Here is a 16,360-nt window from a genome sequence, read left to right as displayed (position 1 = left end):
TTATTCATTAGAATTTCTGTGACAAATTTTATTTACTTAGAAACACTACCGACTAACCACAAAAGGAAATTGTTTTATGAATTGTATTATACACTTCAAAACAAGGTAGCAAATAAATTGGAGCATACCGTTGTCATTGGTTGCGTTAGACAATAGGCCGATGCTGGCCAGATGCTTAGGTGTGGACACAGAGAGGGACATGACATCACCAATGGCCTCGTGGAAGCCTGGGTTAGCACCGCGGCGGAAGTTTATAGGTTGTTCCTTGTACTGCAGGTAATATTCAACATGGCCCATCTCGTGGTGCACTGTGAAAAGCTGCTGCATGTTGACTGTGGTGCACTGTTTGATCCTGAATGTGAGGAGACATCACATATGAAGACACCGGAACCTTCTTTTGCATCCCCTCTCTTTTCTCCACTCCTTGAGTTCATTTCCACTTGCTCACCTGAAGTCCTTTCTATTGTAGAAGTCCCAGGCAGATGCATGACACACCACCTCGCGACCTTCTGGCTTCTCAAACATAGACTTGTCCCAGAACTCTTGGGGCATTTTGATGAGGCCGAGGGAGGTGAAGAACTCCTCAGCCACCCGGAACATGTGAGTAGCATTCCAGTTCTATGAGGAAAATCGTTGTATTTCAGGTATATACGGCCAAGCTAATGTTAACAGACCTCCAATGGACGAACTTGGACTTTTACCTGAGTTAAAGTGATTAGGAATAATTTGGGTAAAGGGAGTTCAACTAGGCTAGATAAAAATAAAATCCCAAAGTTAAGAGTTTTTGGATGTAGTTTGATATACAGTAATGTAATTCCTTAACTTCCAACTAACAATTTCTCACAGTTCTACATGTAAACTGATCTACAGTAATAAAATCTCATATTTCACCAGCTTACTTTGGCCACCATTTCATCGGTCACGTCCACATTGGGTTTGCCGGGGAAGGGGATCATCATGCCATAGATGTTGTTCCAGGTTTGCGACCACATGTTTCCTGAGGAAATGAAGCCCAGGCACTTAGCATTAGCCAGAGGCTTGATACATCTATTGGTTGAGCCTTCCTAGTCACAGACACTGAGCAAATACCGCTATTGCATTATAGCTAGCAGGGGGGGGTTCCTGGCGCACGTTTCTGTTTATTGTCATGAATCTTGCCCTGGAGGCAGAACTGAGAGATTTCTGCTAGATGGGCTGGCTGCAATGTAAAAATTGTAAAAATTCATGAAAAAAGTGGATTTTTGGTCTTCATTTTAGGTTAGGGTTAGCACTAGCAGTGTGGTTAAGGTTAGGTTAAAAATCAGATTTTATGACTTTGTGGCTGTGCCAGCTAGTGACCACTCTGCAGAGCTGCCTCCAGGGCAGGATTCATGACAATAAATGCCAACCTACCCCCAGATCAGGGGTCAAGTAATAATGAAAAACTCAGGGCCCTAGCTAAAGCTAAGCTACGATGGAATGAGTTAGTTTGAAAAATGGCTGATAAATCAGTGACTGGACATCGTGCATTGGCTATAAGTTAACAGACTTGTAAAGGTAAACTCACCTAGCAGGTGAGCAGGGATAGGTCCTTTAAGATTGATGTATTTCGGTCCGTAATGGTCGTAGAGCTTGCGGCGCACAAAGGCGTGAAGATTCTGGTAGAGCGGTTGCACCTGTTTGTAAATAGCCTCCAGGTCATTCGCAAAAGTCTTTGACTTGTACAACGAACGCCAGTATGCTCCCGTGTCATCGAAACCTATAGAGGACATAACCATAATATTTATCAACAATGACATTTCACCTCGTCCACTTCTCCTCTTTCACTACAGCCATAACTTACAATACCTGTGAAACACTGTGTTAGAAATGGTGACATTCACAGTGATACACATATGTAAGGTGAACGTGACATTCTTACCATCAGCTTTATAGGCCTTGTTGCTAAGCTCCACAAACTTTGTATACTCTGCCCTGAGTGGCACACCCGATGCATTGTGCCAACCCTCCCAAGCATACAGCAGTGTCTTGTAGCTCCGTGAGTTGGCCATGATCTCTGTCAGCTCTGTGGAGCCAAAGTCAAACACCCTCAGTTAGAATACAGAAACTGCTAGAGCACGTAGGGGACTACTGGTTTTCCAAACGTTGCCAACGAAGAGAGAACAATAGTTGTAACTTTCCTAAAACAATGAGGCATTTAAGTGTTCAAATGACTTCCTGATCTCCTCTCCGTTTGACAGGTGGGTTACAGATACATTTAAGAGATTAGCCTTGAGTTATGATGACGCAACAGCGGCAGTGGCCAAAAAACACACATATGCCTTCAGAAAGTATTCACACACTTTTTGCACATTTTGTTGTGTTACAGCCTAAGTTAAAAATGGATTCAATTGAGATTGTGTGACTGGTCTACATTTTACACACACAACCCCAGAATGTCAATGTGGAAGTATTCATAAGTATTTCAAAAATTAAGTATTCAACCCCTTTGTTCGGGAGTAAAATTTGCTTAACAATTCACATAATAAGTTGCATGGACTCACTCTGTGTTCAATAATAGTGGTTAACATACTTGTTGAATGACTACCCCATCTCTGTACCCCACACATACAGATAATTGTAAGGTCTCTCAATCGACCAGGGAGGTTTTTTAATGCCTTCCAAAGAAGGGCACCGATTGGTAGATGTATAAAAATATATATATTTTACAAAGTCGACATTGAATTTCCCTTTGAGCATTGTGAAGATATTAAATAGGCTTTGGATTGTGTATCAATACACCCAGTCACTACAAAGATACAGGCATCCTTCCTAACTCAGTTGCCGGAGAGGAAGGAAACTGCTCAGGGATTTCACCATGAGGCCAATGGTGATTTTAAAACAGTTAAAGAGTTTAATGATTCTGATATGAGAACTGAGGATGGATCAACGACATTGTAAATACTCCACAATACTAACCTAAATGACAAAGTGGAAAGAAGGAAGCCTGTATAGAATATGAATATTCCATAACATGCATCGGTTTTGCAACAAGGCACTTAAGTAATGTGGCAAAGAAATGAACTTTTTGTCCTGAATTCAAAGTGTTATATTTGGGGCAAATCACTGAGTACCACTTTTCATATTTTCAAGCATGGTGGTGGCTGCATCATGTTATGGGTATGCTTGTCCTTAGGATCAAAATAAACAGAATACAGATAAGCACAGACTAAATCCTAGAGGAAAACCTGGTTCAGTCTGCTTTGACACTGGGAAACAAATTCACCTTTCAGCAGGACAATAATCTAAACCCCCAAGCCAAATCTACACTGGAGTTGCTTACCAAGACGACATTGAATGTTTGAGTGGCCAAGTTACAGTTTTGACTTAATCGTCTTGAAAAGCTATGGTAAGGCTTGAAAATGGCTTTCTAGCAATGATCAACAACAAACTTGACAGAGCTTGAAGAATTGTAAAATTAATAAATGGGCAAATATTGTACAATCCAGGTGTGCAAAGCTCTTAGTGACTTACCCAAAAGGTGTTTCTAACATGCACTATCTAATCATAGTGTTTTACTTTTTATGAATGTTAGATGTTTTCTTCCACTTTGACATTAAAATATTTTGTGTACTGTAGATTTCAATTTTCATCCCACTTTGTAGCACAAAATGTGGAAGAAGTCAAGGCACTGCATTTTACAGGCTGAGCATAGGAAGTGAAGGGTGAAGGTGAGGAAAGTTGAAGGCCACTGAATAAAATGAGTTTGGTGGGGGGGGGGAGCAATGATCCAATGGCTGGGGTCCCTGTTTGTTATTATAATACAACCTAAAGTGTTGTTTTGCGACACTCAACACCGGTCAGATTCTTTAGTTACCCAGGACCACCCAATGTTTACTTTAGTAGATTGTGAAATGAGGAATCATCTGGGGTGGAAGTGGACTCTCATTTTGGAGTGTAAACACATTAGCAGAAACCGTTTCCATGAACTGGGTTTGAAATGTATATTAGGGCGTCAAAATGTACACAGTGTAGCAGGCCTGTAAGAGAGTTTTTGTTGACGTTTGATTTACGTCCACTACACTGTATAACATTGCACTTACTGTAAGTAATTTGCAAAGGGGATTGTTTGGGTGCATTACTGAATGTTGCATTGGAAATGGCTCTCACACAATCTTCTCACACATCTACTGTCTTTTGGCAATCATGATAGTTCACAATTATTTTTTGGGCGGGCACAGCACACAAAGCACAGGCCAGGGTTTAAACCAACACGTAGATAATTGGGAATGACTGATGAAGTCGACGTGCTCTGCACTGTAGTCTGATGACCAGTAGCAGGACGTTTCAACGTTCCTAAAGAGCTGAAATTTAACCACTTCCCCCAGAGACCTCTTCAAAGTAATTGCCCTCATCCTGTTGCTTTTTCTAACTTGATATATTTACCGCTTCTCTTGTCTTTCTTATTTTGGACAACTATACCCCTCTTTGTTAATACGTTTCCCTACTTTAAAAACAAAAATGTTTTACTTTTTGTCTTAGAGATTCTCTGGTACTTTTGTAGTTCTGAAAGCAGCACTCACTAGCCAAAAGTATAGTCCGTCTGTCGCTATAATGACACCTTGTCTCATGCAAGCCATTGCTAATTGAGGTAAGACAGTAAATCTGCTCATAGATTATGCATGTAAGAACTACACATGGACACATTCGGCCCAAAGCGGGAGGTTTCTTAGTCGCCAAAGTACCAGAGCATGTCTTTAACTGTAATTACATGAAGACAGCCACTCACCTGGCTCAATAGACCAGCATTCATTAGTCTTTGGACACACTTTGGCGGTAGAGTATATTTCAGACATCTTGCTTAGTATGACGTTGTACTGGGGAAATAAGGAGATTGTGAAAAGACTCAATTACTCTGACTTCATTCAGACCTTGCTGACGCCGTCCTTCAACAGCTGAAATAAACGTATTATGTTTTATAACATCTGATACAGAGTCTGACATTTCAGTATCACATTATACACCACATCTGAGTCGGACTCATCTGATAAGATGTAGACAATAGGAGACTGACCTCATTTCTTTCTCCTGCAGGTAGGTTAGCCGCTCCCAGGATGTTGATCTTCTTGAGACGCCTCTGCAGAGTCGTGTTGAAGGTGGCCAACACAGTAGGAGAGAAGTTATCTTTGGCCTTCTTCCCCCAGGCTTCTATGAAGGCCTGCTTCATCCCATCAGATTCCACCTGTAGACACAGACCGGTGATCAGGTTATATAATCTAGCTGCCCAACAGCCCTCGCTTCACAGCATCCCGTAAGTAGCACACGTAACTAGTAGTCACAGTCCAAGGTGAAAATAGTACACACAGGTACCATTGACATCAAAACATATCAATGTCCCAAATGATTGGTTCAGAAAACGATTAATAACCCTACCAAAACGACTTGCCAGACTCAAGGAACCCATTAACTGTAGTTGCCCTTTTTATACAATGGCCAATCACAATCATTTTCCTACTGTATTTTTTTCTTATTCCCTACTTCTGGTCTAGTGTTGTTAGACTGATTGCACCAATCACAGGCAAAGGCCCACAGCATATTGAATGTTAATGTGGATGGTGGCAATTAGCTGTGGGGCCAGAAGGCCCTCATTCTGGTAACAGTTAAAGCACAGGGGTTGAGTGGGAGAACAAAGCTAGAGAACCCTGACCGCCGGATCAACAAATAATACATAAGTAGTGAAGACGACTACTGCACTGGGAAAGCACCATCGCTCACAGTTCAAGGATGGCATACACACATATTGTTCTCTTACTACTGAATTATAACGATGACAAAAATGGGTGACACTGGAAGGCAAGGCCGCTCAGAATGTCACACACAGTACATAACATGTTATCCTTTCAGTTCTGACACAGACTGAAGCACATTGAAGATGTATCAAAGGGTTGAGAAGCTCTAGCTAAGCCGCCTCAGCTTCCTGCTTCTGACAGCTGATTTTTACCAATACTGACAAAAACTAGACTGTCACAAACATATTAAATAGGGTTGTTTTTATTATCAGTTTAGGGTGTTTTTACAGTATAGTGAACTTCGCCTAATGCACACAGTCACACATGCTAAAATTACAATGTTTCCCTTACTGTGAATATGCCACCAGCTACAGTAGTTTGGGGTTTCTGAATAGTCTACCCAGTAGTCTATTATCACATTTGGGGAAAACAAAGCCACTCCTTTCCCTCTTGTTTGTTCCTAAACTGAGTAGACGGACCTTAGGTAACTTGCCTTTGTGTACTTTTGGGTGCTCTCAATGCATTGTTAATTTAACCCATTTGGGTACCCTTGTTTTTTTTGTGCTATTAAAAACAAATCACCTATTGCCTTTCTCACTTTGTTTTCCTACAGGGAATCTGTCTACATCCACTGTGTTAGGGGTTGAAGAAGGTCCAGTAGTTGTGTTCTTAACCACAGAACAGAGCCACTGTCAGGACACTGACTACACTGGGGCTGTCTGCAGTCACAGCCCAGGACATAGACATCCTGTCAGGAAAGTAGCTTCTGTTACTGTGATGTTTTCATTGAGTTCCAGCTTAGCTGATGTGTATCTAACACCACTGATTAACAATGGGCTGAACGGAAAACTGGTAACAGTGTTGAGGCCTTAACTCTGACCTTTCTCCTCCCTATTTTTCTCCTCTGTCTCTTAACCTCGGTTTTGCTATACCACACCCAACTACAGTGGGGCAAAAAAGTATTAAGTCAGCTACCAATTGTGCAAGTTCTCCCACTTAAAGAGATGAGAGGCCTGTAATTATCATAGATATGACAGACAAAATGAGAAAAGAAAAATCCAGAAAATCACATTGTAGGATTTTTAATGAATTTATTTGCAAATTATGGTGGAAAATAAGTATTTGGTCACCTACAAACAAGCAAGATTTCTGGCTCTTCTTTAAGAGGCTCCTCTGTCCTCCACTCGTTACCTGTATTAATAGCACCTGTTTGAACTTGTTATCAGTATAAAAGACAGCTGTCCACAACCTCAAACAGTCACACTCCAAACTCCACCATGGCTAAGACCAAAGAGCTGTCAAAGGACACCAGAAACAAAATTGTAGACCTGCACCATGCTGGGAAGACTGAATCTGCATTAAGTAAGCAGCTTGGTTTGAAGAAATCAACTGTGGGAGCAATTATTAGGAAATGGAAGACATACAAGACCACTGATAATCTCCCTCGATCTGGGGCTCCACGCAAGATCTCACCCCGTGGGGTCAAAATGATCACAAGAACGGTGAGCAAAAATACCAGAACATGGGGGACCTAGTGAATAACCTGCAGAGAGCTGGGACCAAAGTAACAAAGCCAACCATCAGTAACACATTACGCCAACAGGGACTCAAATCCTGCAGTGCCAGACGTGTCCCCCTGCTTAAGCCAGTACATGTCCTGGCCCTTCTGAAGTTTGCTAGAGAGAATTTGGATGATCCAGAAGATTGGGAGAATGTCATATGATCAGATGAAACCAAAAATATAAATTTTTGGTAAAAACTCACCTCATCGTGTTTGGAGGACAAAGAATGCTGAGTTGCATCCAAAGAACACCATACCTACTGTGAAACATGGGGTGGAAACATCCTGCTTTGGGGCTGTTTTTTTGCAAAGGGACCAGGACGACTGATCTGTGTAAAGGAAAGAATGGGGCCATGTATCGTGAGATTGAGTGAAAACCTCCTTCCATCAGCAAGAGCATTGAAGATGAAACGTGGCTGGGTCTTTCAGCATGACAATGATCCCAAACACACCGCCTGGGCAACGAAGGAGTGGCTTCGTAAGAAGCATTTCAAGGTCCTGGAGTGGCCTAGCCAGTCTCCAGATCTCAACCCCATAGAAAATCTTTGGAGGGAGTTGAAAGTCCGTGTTGCCCAGCAACAGTCCCAAAACATCACTGCTCTATAGGAGCTCTACATGGAGGAATGGGCCAAAATACCAGCAACAGTGTGTGAAAACCTTGTGAAGACTTACAGAAAACGTTTGACCTCTGTCATTGCCAACAAAGGGTATATAAAGTATTGAGATAAACTTTTGTTATTGACCAAATACTTATTTTCCACCATAATTTGCAAATCAATTAATTAAAAATCCTACAATGTGATTTTCTTTCTCATTTTGTCTGTCATAGTTGAAGTGTACCTATGATGAAAATTACAAGCCTCATCATCTTTAAGTGGGAGAACTTGCACAATTGGTGGCTGACTAAATACTTGTTTGCCCCACTGTATATTTCTATTTTTTTCTATAGGATAATAAAGATAAGGTGAAAAGCTGTTGACTGCCCTCCTCTCTCTCTCAAGGCCATTGAATGTGTTCACTCGCTTATGAAAGTTGGCCTCTAATTCGAAGGCCCTGACTGTATAGTGTATCCAGCAAACAGGGGATGTCCTAAGGCAATTCGGCGACGTTTCCACCAGGTACCTTAACGGTTTTGGCACTACGTTATCCCTCTGACACTGAGAACGTTTTAAGAACATTGCATAAGGGTTCCAAGGAAATGTTATGAAAGGGATCTTTGTCTAGTTCCCTGTAAGTTCCCAGGATGACATAGAGGACTGTGTCAGGACCTTTTTGTAGGACATTCTCAGGAAGTTTACATTTTACTGTCCTTGGGACGTCGCGTGAAGTTGGGAACGTTCTCTGGGGGACCTTTTTTCTAGTTCCCTTTGACATTTGAAGACGTTTTTTAGGACGTTCTTGGGACGTTGTATCATGGTCCTCTGGAGGTTTTGTCTAATTCCTTGTGTGTCCCTTGGACATCCCTTAGGATGTTTTTAGGACAGTCTTGTTACGTTGTGTTATTGTCTCAAAGCTCCCCTGATTGTCCCAAACCATTATAAGTAAAGTAAAAATGGTATCAGGGTTGTAAGGTACTACGCTGTTCAGCTAAAAATAGTGTAAAGATATTGAAGCAATGACAATATAATTGATTACATTTGAAATAATCACTTAGTCAGTACTATGTACCCCAATATGATATGCTGATCTGCTGTGCCACAAAGTCCTACCTATATTAAATAATTGCACTTAACAAAAGAATGCCATCTGCACTGCTATTTAAATGATCAGTTCATCTGACTATTCTCTCATTGACTTATTTCAACAATGATGGTGGGCCATATTCTTTATTAAATGTTAATCCTGAATCACTATGTAAATATAATAGTTTGTATTCCGTGTATTTTTAACATAGCCGAGATTTACTTTTAAGTGCAAAGTGTAGGAATTGGCCGATAGGTGAAATCAGTCATTGATATCAGTCATTGATACAGATGGTGTAGCAGCCAAGAGGTTGTGAGGACGTCACAACACCATGGATTTGGACCTGCTTTGACAGCCGTGGGTGCACACGCTTCATGTACTTTCTGGGTAGTTGATATTCCATCGGCGTTTCAAAGTAACTGATGGTTGCCCAAAACCAGCGGTGCTCTTTGAGAGTTTCGTTTTCAGAGCCTAATTGAGATTTGTCCGAAGGCTTAATATATCCCCCGTTTGATCCTTTGCTCTCCTCGGCTAATTTGCACTGAGATTGAATAATGTGTTCTGAGACTGCGAGGTTATCATAGGTGTGTGCATGCGTGCGTCCCTACGTGTGTCTACATAGAGATGAGGGGGGGGATATCTACCCAAATTCAACTACCTAACACGCTTTACTATGGAACAGTACAGGAGTAGATTTCGCCTCAGATTCTGCACATCAGCCTAATCCACTAGGACAAAGCTCATGTCTGAGACAAGGACTGGGACAAAGATGAACTCAGTGACGCGGTAATCCCAGCCCAAGTTGAATGGAATGTTGGGGTTAACTCTTCAGTACATCCCCCGCCAGTCAATGTGACGGTCATGCCAATTCAGTGTCGGGGCCTGTGGGGAGGAGACTCGGAGAGAGACCTGGCAGGCTCCCCTCTGCCTGCCAGATCTTATAGAACGCAAAGCCCCTGATTCCCTTTGATCCCATCTTTGATGTGTAAGGAAGAATAGCGCTCATAACTGGCAACCTACCAGTCAGACCAGAGCTTGCTTTTCTTTCACCTCACATCCTCGGCTCGCTGTTGGATAGAGGAAAGCAGCAGGCATTGTGTAAGTTGACACTGGTGACACGGGCTGGGTTCCGGAGAGGTTACACCTGTTGTGGCCAACATGGGGTGGAGCCATCGTTCCATTCTAAGCCTGGCTAGTGGAGGAAAACCCTGTTGAGACAGCCGTCTGGCTAGGGAGAATAACTTTGAGGCATAGACACTCAACGCCTGGTGTTGTGTGTGTGCTTTTGTCTCTCAGCGCTACATAAAAGTGCCTCACACCTCTGCAGTTTCATTGATCCCTCCAAATGCCTGTGTGGCTCTACTTTCTCATTTTTCAGTCTCCAGCAAACATAACCAGCCCATACGATTATGCAAATGTTCTCCTGCTATCATATGGTGAGACGGGAGGAGCAGTAAAAGATAAGCTGGTGGCAGTAGCATGCAAATGTCTCATTACTCCACTCTGAAAAGTCCCATTTAAACCGCACTACAGTCTTTTATTGTTTATCTTTGGAAATCCATGTTATAAAATGTCAAGTGCATCAACCTGTGAAATTGCATTTTGTACAATGCTTGGAAAATAAGCAGGCTTCTGAACTTAATAAAAATAACTTGGCCAATCCCCCCCCCCCAGGCTGTCTGGCTGGTGTTGGTTAGCTAGGAGAGGCAGGAAGTAGAATATCCAATACATGGTTTTTATTTTAAAGGGATAGTTCACCCACATTACAAAATGACTTGTTGGTTTCCTTACCCTGTAAGCAGTCCATGTACAAGGTATGACAGCAATCCATCCATTGGTTTAGCTTCCCTGGCAGTGGCTGGAACTGTGGCACAAATCCCCTTCAAGCCATAGGACTGATATTAGGATTTTTTTGCGCATAATGTTTAAATAATCTTTGAGTGACATTGGTAAGCTTCACAATACAAAGGAGATCATTTCGGATTATTTGGACATGATGCACGAAACATTTAAATATCAGTCTGATTACTTGAATGGGATTTGGTCCACAAATGCTAAACATTAGCATTTGGAAGCAATGCCAGGGAAACTAGACCAAATCATGGTTTTCGGTCATTCCTTGTCCATAGACTGCTTACAGAGTAAGGAAGCCAATATCTAATTTGGGTGAACCATCCCTTTAAAGCTCTTGGAGCAAGTGCAGGTATTTACTAAAGGTTCAATTCATCCAACAAGATGCTGGACCAGGCTCAAAGTAAAGTAATGAAACTGATAGAAACTAGTCAAAAGAAGATGACTGATCGATTGTCAGGCTGGGACTAGCCCTAGGACTCACAGCAGAGACAGACGGACATTTTGAATTCAATCTCTCAAAGGCCTACACCTGAGCATTTATACTTTCCAGCCACTGGAAACAGTTGGGTTAATAAGACAATGTTTTAAAAAGTTATTCCTTTCCATTTTATTCACTTGTAAGAAAGCCTGTCCCTTTAAGAGTGACTGTTGTCACAGCTAACGGTGTTAATTAGCCTTACTCCCAAATTCAGTTTGCCACCTGTGGTTATGCAGAGAATCTCTGGTTTGCTAACATTATTATATTATCTGTTTTATCCTTTACTGTGTGTGAATGCAAGAACTGTGAGTACATCATTTGTTTCCTGACGAAGTTGTCAATGTTTTAGTCATATTTTCATCATTGTACAGAATTGTATGCTAACTAAGAAACAACTGTTCGCCACATTTTGACTGTTATTAGACGAGTTGGAGCCATGTGTATTTTTGAGTCACTGGATTGTTATCTCAGAGGATAAATGTTCTCTTGTTTGTCATTGCTAAATAAAGTAGATGTGCCTTTTATAGGCAAGTCAACCCCGTTTTCATGATTTCTGGTAGCTCATCAAAATCACGTTTTTGGACTCATACAGCAGTTTTGAGCAGTTTTTAACTAGGTAGAATGCTATTGGAAATGAATGTTGAAAGTTCTATTCTAAAACATGCTGTAAGTTAAATGATACTGTTGCTGCTTCCCATTGACAATAACTTTTGATAAATAGCCCAGTGTCAAAACACCGTTGTGAAGTGTCTGAATCAATAACCGTTTGTGAGATCTTAAACATAAAATGTACTACATACACGTGCCACAATAGTAATCATATTTATTTTTACGAGCACCTTAATATGCATATGCACCACTCATATTGATTAGGGGGAAAATCAAGTTATATGCGCTGTTGAAATTAACAATTCAACAACCACATGGAACTGGAAATATTGTGTATCACTCGTTAGAGGACAACATGCCGAAGACAACCAGCATGTATGACAAAATCTAAAGGGTAAAAAAATGATATTGATCTGTTTTAAGCAATCGATTTTATGTCATTAATCACTATAAAACGTACATACTTAACATCACTGACCAGAGGTAAAAAGGATGTGGTCAAAACATGAGGTTATGTAACGTAGTAACACGTACTGTCCAAATAAATCAACATTTCAATTTAGGCGGATTGTGTACACACGTCTCACCAGTTTAACCATTCACAGAGTTAAAACATACTCTTCATGCACAATTTTAACCAGGCGCTCTAGAAAGAGCTCCCATAGTGAGCGTGCAGCAAGCCTGTTCAGTCGTCCTGCTTACTTTATTAGAACCCATAGTATTCTATTCATTGTTATTTCAGACCACAATTGGATACATACAGCTTTATTGGACAATCTCACAGCTAAATATTGCACAGAAACCTGCACATTTATGTTCAACTGTAATCAAGGTTAAAGACCAGCAAACTGAAGAACAGCCCCTCTCCTGTGTCTCCAGAGCACAATCTCCATATATTTGCCTACTCCCACCAGTGATGGTTCCCTGAGGTTCTCACACACCATCGTAATATTGGAGGGATTCCAGGCTGCAAGTTAATTTGCAGTGTGACCAACTGAGAAATCCTATCAGATTTTGGATCCAGTCCTAATGGACTCCTATGCGATTCTAACCTATAGAATTGTATTTTATAGGATTCCAATCATTATAATCCAATATAAATCTGATAGCATTTTCTATAGGATTTTTTTGACTAGGGTTGAGCCATGGGATAAGTTAAGCAAATTTAAAGTGTTTTCTTCAATGTTCAGGAACGATTTAGTTTAGATTATAGGTATAACCTACTCAACCAAAATGAATGTTTGGTGAGGTGACCAAGCAATATCAACATGTGTAATGCGACTAGTGAGGAAGCACAGTTAGCTTTCACAGTTACTCACAACAAAACATGGCCATAGTGGTTAGTTTTGGACTGAAGAGGCCAACAACTAAGTAATTAAACAACTGTCAACATTTAATTCAAACACCTCTGTGTGCTGAGTGGGGGGAAGGGTCCTACCTTTTTCTCTGCGTTGTGGGGCGTAATGTTGGTTTGGTATGTCCAGCTTGCCTCTTGGTTTTGGTAGATGACCAGCTCAGCGGCGGTATTGTAGGCAGTGACAAAGTCGTTGGCCCCGGCCTCTGTTGCAGGGAAGGTCCCTGGCCCCCACTCGGGCGGCAGGACAAAATGACAGAGTCCCAAGAGTGGCAGTAGCACCACCACCGCTCCCCAAAGCATTCTGGCCATTCCGACCCTAGAGAGAAGTAGAGAAGGCTAAAAATACACTTGTTGCTGTGAGAGTAGAGTAACTAACACCTTCCCTGGGTTTTTCTCATCCAAGTCTCCCTCCTGCTTCTCTTCTCCTACTGCCTCTGTCGGTTCCTTAAATGCTGAGCCGCCACAGCCGGCTCCTTTTTAAGTGGCTAGCAGTCTAACCCAGCCCACACTTTTCTGCAGCCTTCCCCTTTCCACTTTCCAGCACTGCCTGCCTGCACACTTACTTTACTAACAGTGGGGGAGAGTGGGGTAAGTTAGGCCAAAGGGTTAGTTGAGCCACCCCTTGGGAAGATCTCAATCACATACTCCTCGCATGCTCTCGCCTTGTCTCCTTCTCAAAACCCATTGGAGGAGAAGGTCAGAGGGAAGGGACCTCTGGTGCTCTCACCCAATGGGTTTTGAGAAGGAGACAAGGAGAGAGGATGCGAGGAGTATGGAATTGAGATCTTCCCCTACTTTCTAGGAAACCATACACATGTTTTCATGTGATATTTAGGAAGAGGTCATCATGTAATGGAGTCTGTGAAGGAAGAAACCACATGGAAAAATGTGTTATAGGTTTCATGATGCTTGTATCTAAACCAAAGTATATAGATCGTTTTAAGATTGTTTTATACATCTGTTGGGGGTCTCTATAAGCTACAATAAACCTAGGATGAAAGTGTGTCCTTGTGGCTGTGTGGGCAAATATAGTCAAAATGTTTGCATTGGGGTTGAGCCATTGGCCACCATACCCCATACAAATGATGAGTACATTGTCAGTTTTATGCAGTTATTTTAGTATTTTTTGATTTCTGCATATGAACACAATCATGCCCCTTAAAAAATAAAAAGTAAAACAAGCAGGGATCTAGCCCCCCTTGAGCTTCTTGAGAGCGGCCAAGGAAGAATTCCATTTGAGCATCAGCAAGGGGTGAAAAAATGTGACTGAATGACACTGAAGAGGTACATTGATAACAAAAGAGCCAATGTTCCTGTGTGAAAGAGAAGCTATGACAGAGTAGCAGAGGCACACAAGATCTCATCTGATGACATGGAGTCTGAGCTTGCTGAACATATCAAGAATCTTGCAAACCAGTATCATGCGTAGCCTCAAATGCTGAGAACTCACAAATTGGCACATCGAAACAAAATCCCTGTCCCAGACAACTGGTCAAGAAATGGAAAATGAACAGAGGGCTCTATATCTGAAGGTAAGCATACATACCACATCCCCGTTCCATGAATTCAACCTTGACCAACCAGCACATTCACCCACTTACCCCAAGGTGGCTTAACTTTAGCCTGACGACTCCCAGTAAATTCTTCCCCTGCTCTTTCATTTGCTCCATACTGAAGTCTGAGAGTGCCATAATTGAACTAGTTTGTGGTCACGAGGGGCATTGTAAAAAAGAAAGTCATCAGTAATTGGATCATCTCTAAGCAATAGAAGAATCAAAGCCAATGATTCATTTTTTAACTGCCAATTTACCCATGTGTGTTCCCGCTCTGGCCCAAAACATTGGTTTCTGGACCAATCAGACAGCCCAAATGTGTTCATGTTCCAGAGATACTCAGATCCAGACTTATTACGGAGAAGAAACTAACGTCTGTGGGCGTGGCGTAGCGTTTGGCCAGAGCAAGGAATCTGGGTAGCCAGGCAAGCTAACTTACTCTGTCCCTATGCTCAATTTACTCCATACCCGGTGGGCAATGTTTTCAGATTTTTCAGATTATTTCCAGGGATACATAATAGCATGAAATACACTGAACTAAAATATTAATACAACATGTAAAGTGTTGGTAACATGTTTCATGAGTTGTGGGGCGACGCGCAATTGGCCTAGTGTCATTCCAGGTTAGGGAGGGCTTGACCGGTAGGGATGTCCTTGTCTCATCACGCACCAGCGACTCCTGTGGCGGGCCGGGCGCAGTGCGAGCTAACCAAGGTTGCCAGGTGCACGGTGTTTCCTCCGACACTTTGGTGCGGCTGGCTTCCGGGTTGGATGCGCACTGTGTTAAGAAGCAGTACGGCTTGGTTGGGTTGTTTATCGGAGGACACATGACTTTCAACCTTCGTCTCTCCCGAGCCCGTACAGGAGTTGTAGCGATGAGACAAGATAGTAGCTACCAAAACAATTGGATACCACGAAATTGGGGAGAAAAAGTGTAAAAAAAAAAAATAGAATAATAAAAAAAAAAAAGCTTATTTCTCTCAAATGTTGTACACAAACTTGTTTACATCACTGTTAGTGAACATTTCTCTTTTGCCAAGATAATCCATCCACCTGATAAGGTGTGGCATACCAAGAAGCTGATTAAACACAGGTGCAACTTGTGCTGGGGACAATAAGGCCACTCTAAGTTTTGTCTACCATAAGTAGCCTCTAAAATAATTTTAGAGAATTTGGCCTTGTGGCCTCAGACCACGTTTAACCACGCTATCCCAGGACCTCCACATCCGGCTTCTTCACCTGTGGGATCATCTGAGGCCAGCCACCCGGACAGCTGATGAAACTGTGAGTTTGCACAACTGAATAATTTCTGCACAAACTGTCTCAAGGAGGCTCATCTGCATGCTTGTCATCCTCACCAGGGTCTTGACCTGACTACAGTTTGGCGTCGCAACCGACATCAGTTGGAAAATGCTCACCTTCGATGGCCACTGGCACACTGGAGAAGTGTGCTCTTCATGGATGAATCCCTGTTTTAACTGTACCGAGCAGTATGGCGTTGTGTGGGCGAGTGGTTTG

General features: G+C 42.1%; 1 protein-coding gene across 2 annotated transcripts in view; it reads right to left on the bottom strand.

Annotated features, from left to right (window-relative positions):
• Positions 1–13,756, bottom strand: part of LOC135504971 (angiotensin-converting enzyme-like) — a 31,213-nt gene extending 17,457 nt beyond the window's left edge. Inside the window, exons 1-9 of one of the 2 annotated variants that reach the window (XM_064923952.1) lie at positions 13,371–13,460; positions 10,783–10,871; positions 5,033–5,200; positions 4,748–4,835; positions 1,901–2,044; positions 1,547–1,738; positions 900–997; positions 449–618; positions 129–352 (exon numbers count right to left, since the gene is read on the bottom strand). In XM_064923952.1, the coding sequence (XP_064780024.1) occupies positions 129–352; positions 449–618; positions 900–997; positions 1,547–1,738; positions 1,901–2,044; positions 4,748–4,835; positions 5,033–5,185 (1,069 nt within the window). In that variant the 5' untranslated portion in view covers positions 5,186–5,200; positions 10,783–10,871; positions 13,371–13,460. Of the gene's footprint in view, positions 1–128; positions 353–448; positions 619–899; positions 998–1,546; positions 1,739–1,900; positions 2,045–4,747; positions 4,836–5,032; positions 5,201–10,782; positions 10,872–13,370 lie in introns of both variants that reach the window. The other variant, XM_064923951.1, reaches the window with a different exon arrangement.
• Between the last annotated feature and the right edge of the window lie 2,604 nt (positions 13,757–16,360).

Source organism: Oncorhynchus masou, chromosome 18 (genome assembly GCF_036934945.1).
Source record: "Oncorhynchus masou masou isolate Uvic2021 chromosome 18, UVic_Omas_1.1, whole genome shotgun sequence".
Taxonomy (NCBI): domain Eukaryota; kingdom Metazoa; phylum Chordata; class Actinopteri; order Salmoniformes; family Salmonidae; genus Oncorhynchus; species Oncorhynchus masou.
This window is presented reverse-complemented; position numbering and strand designations above follow the sequence as displayed.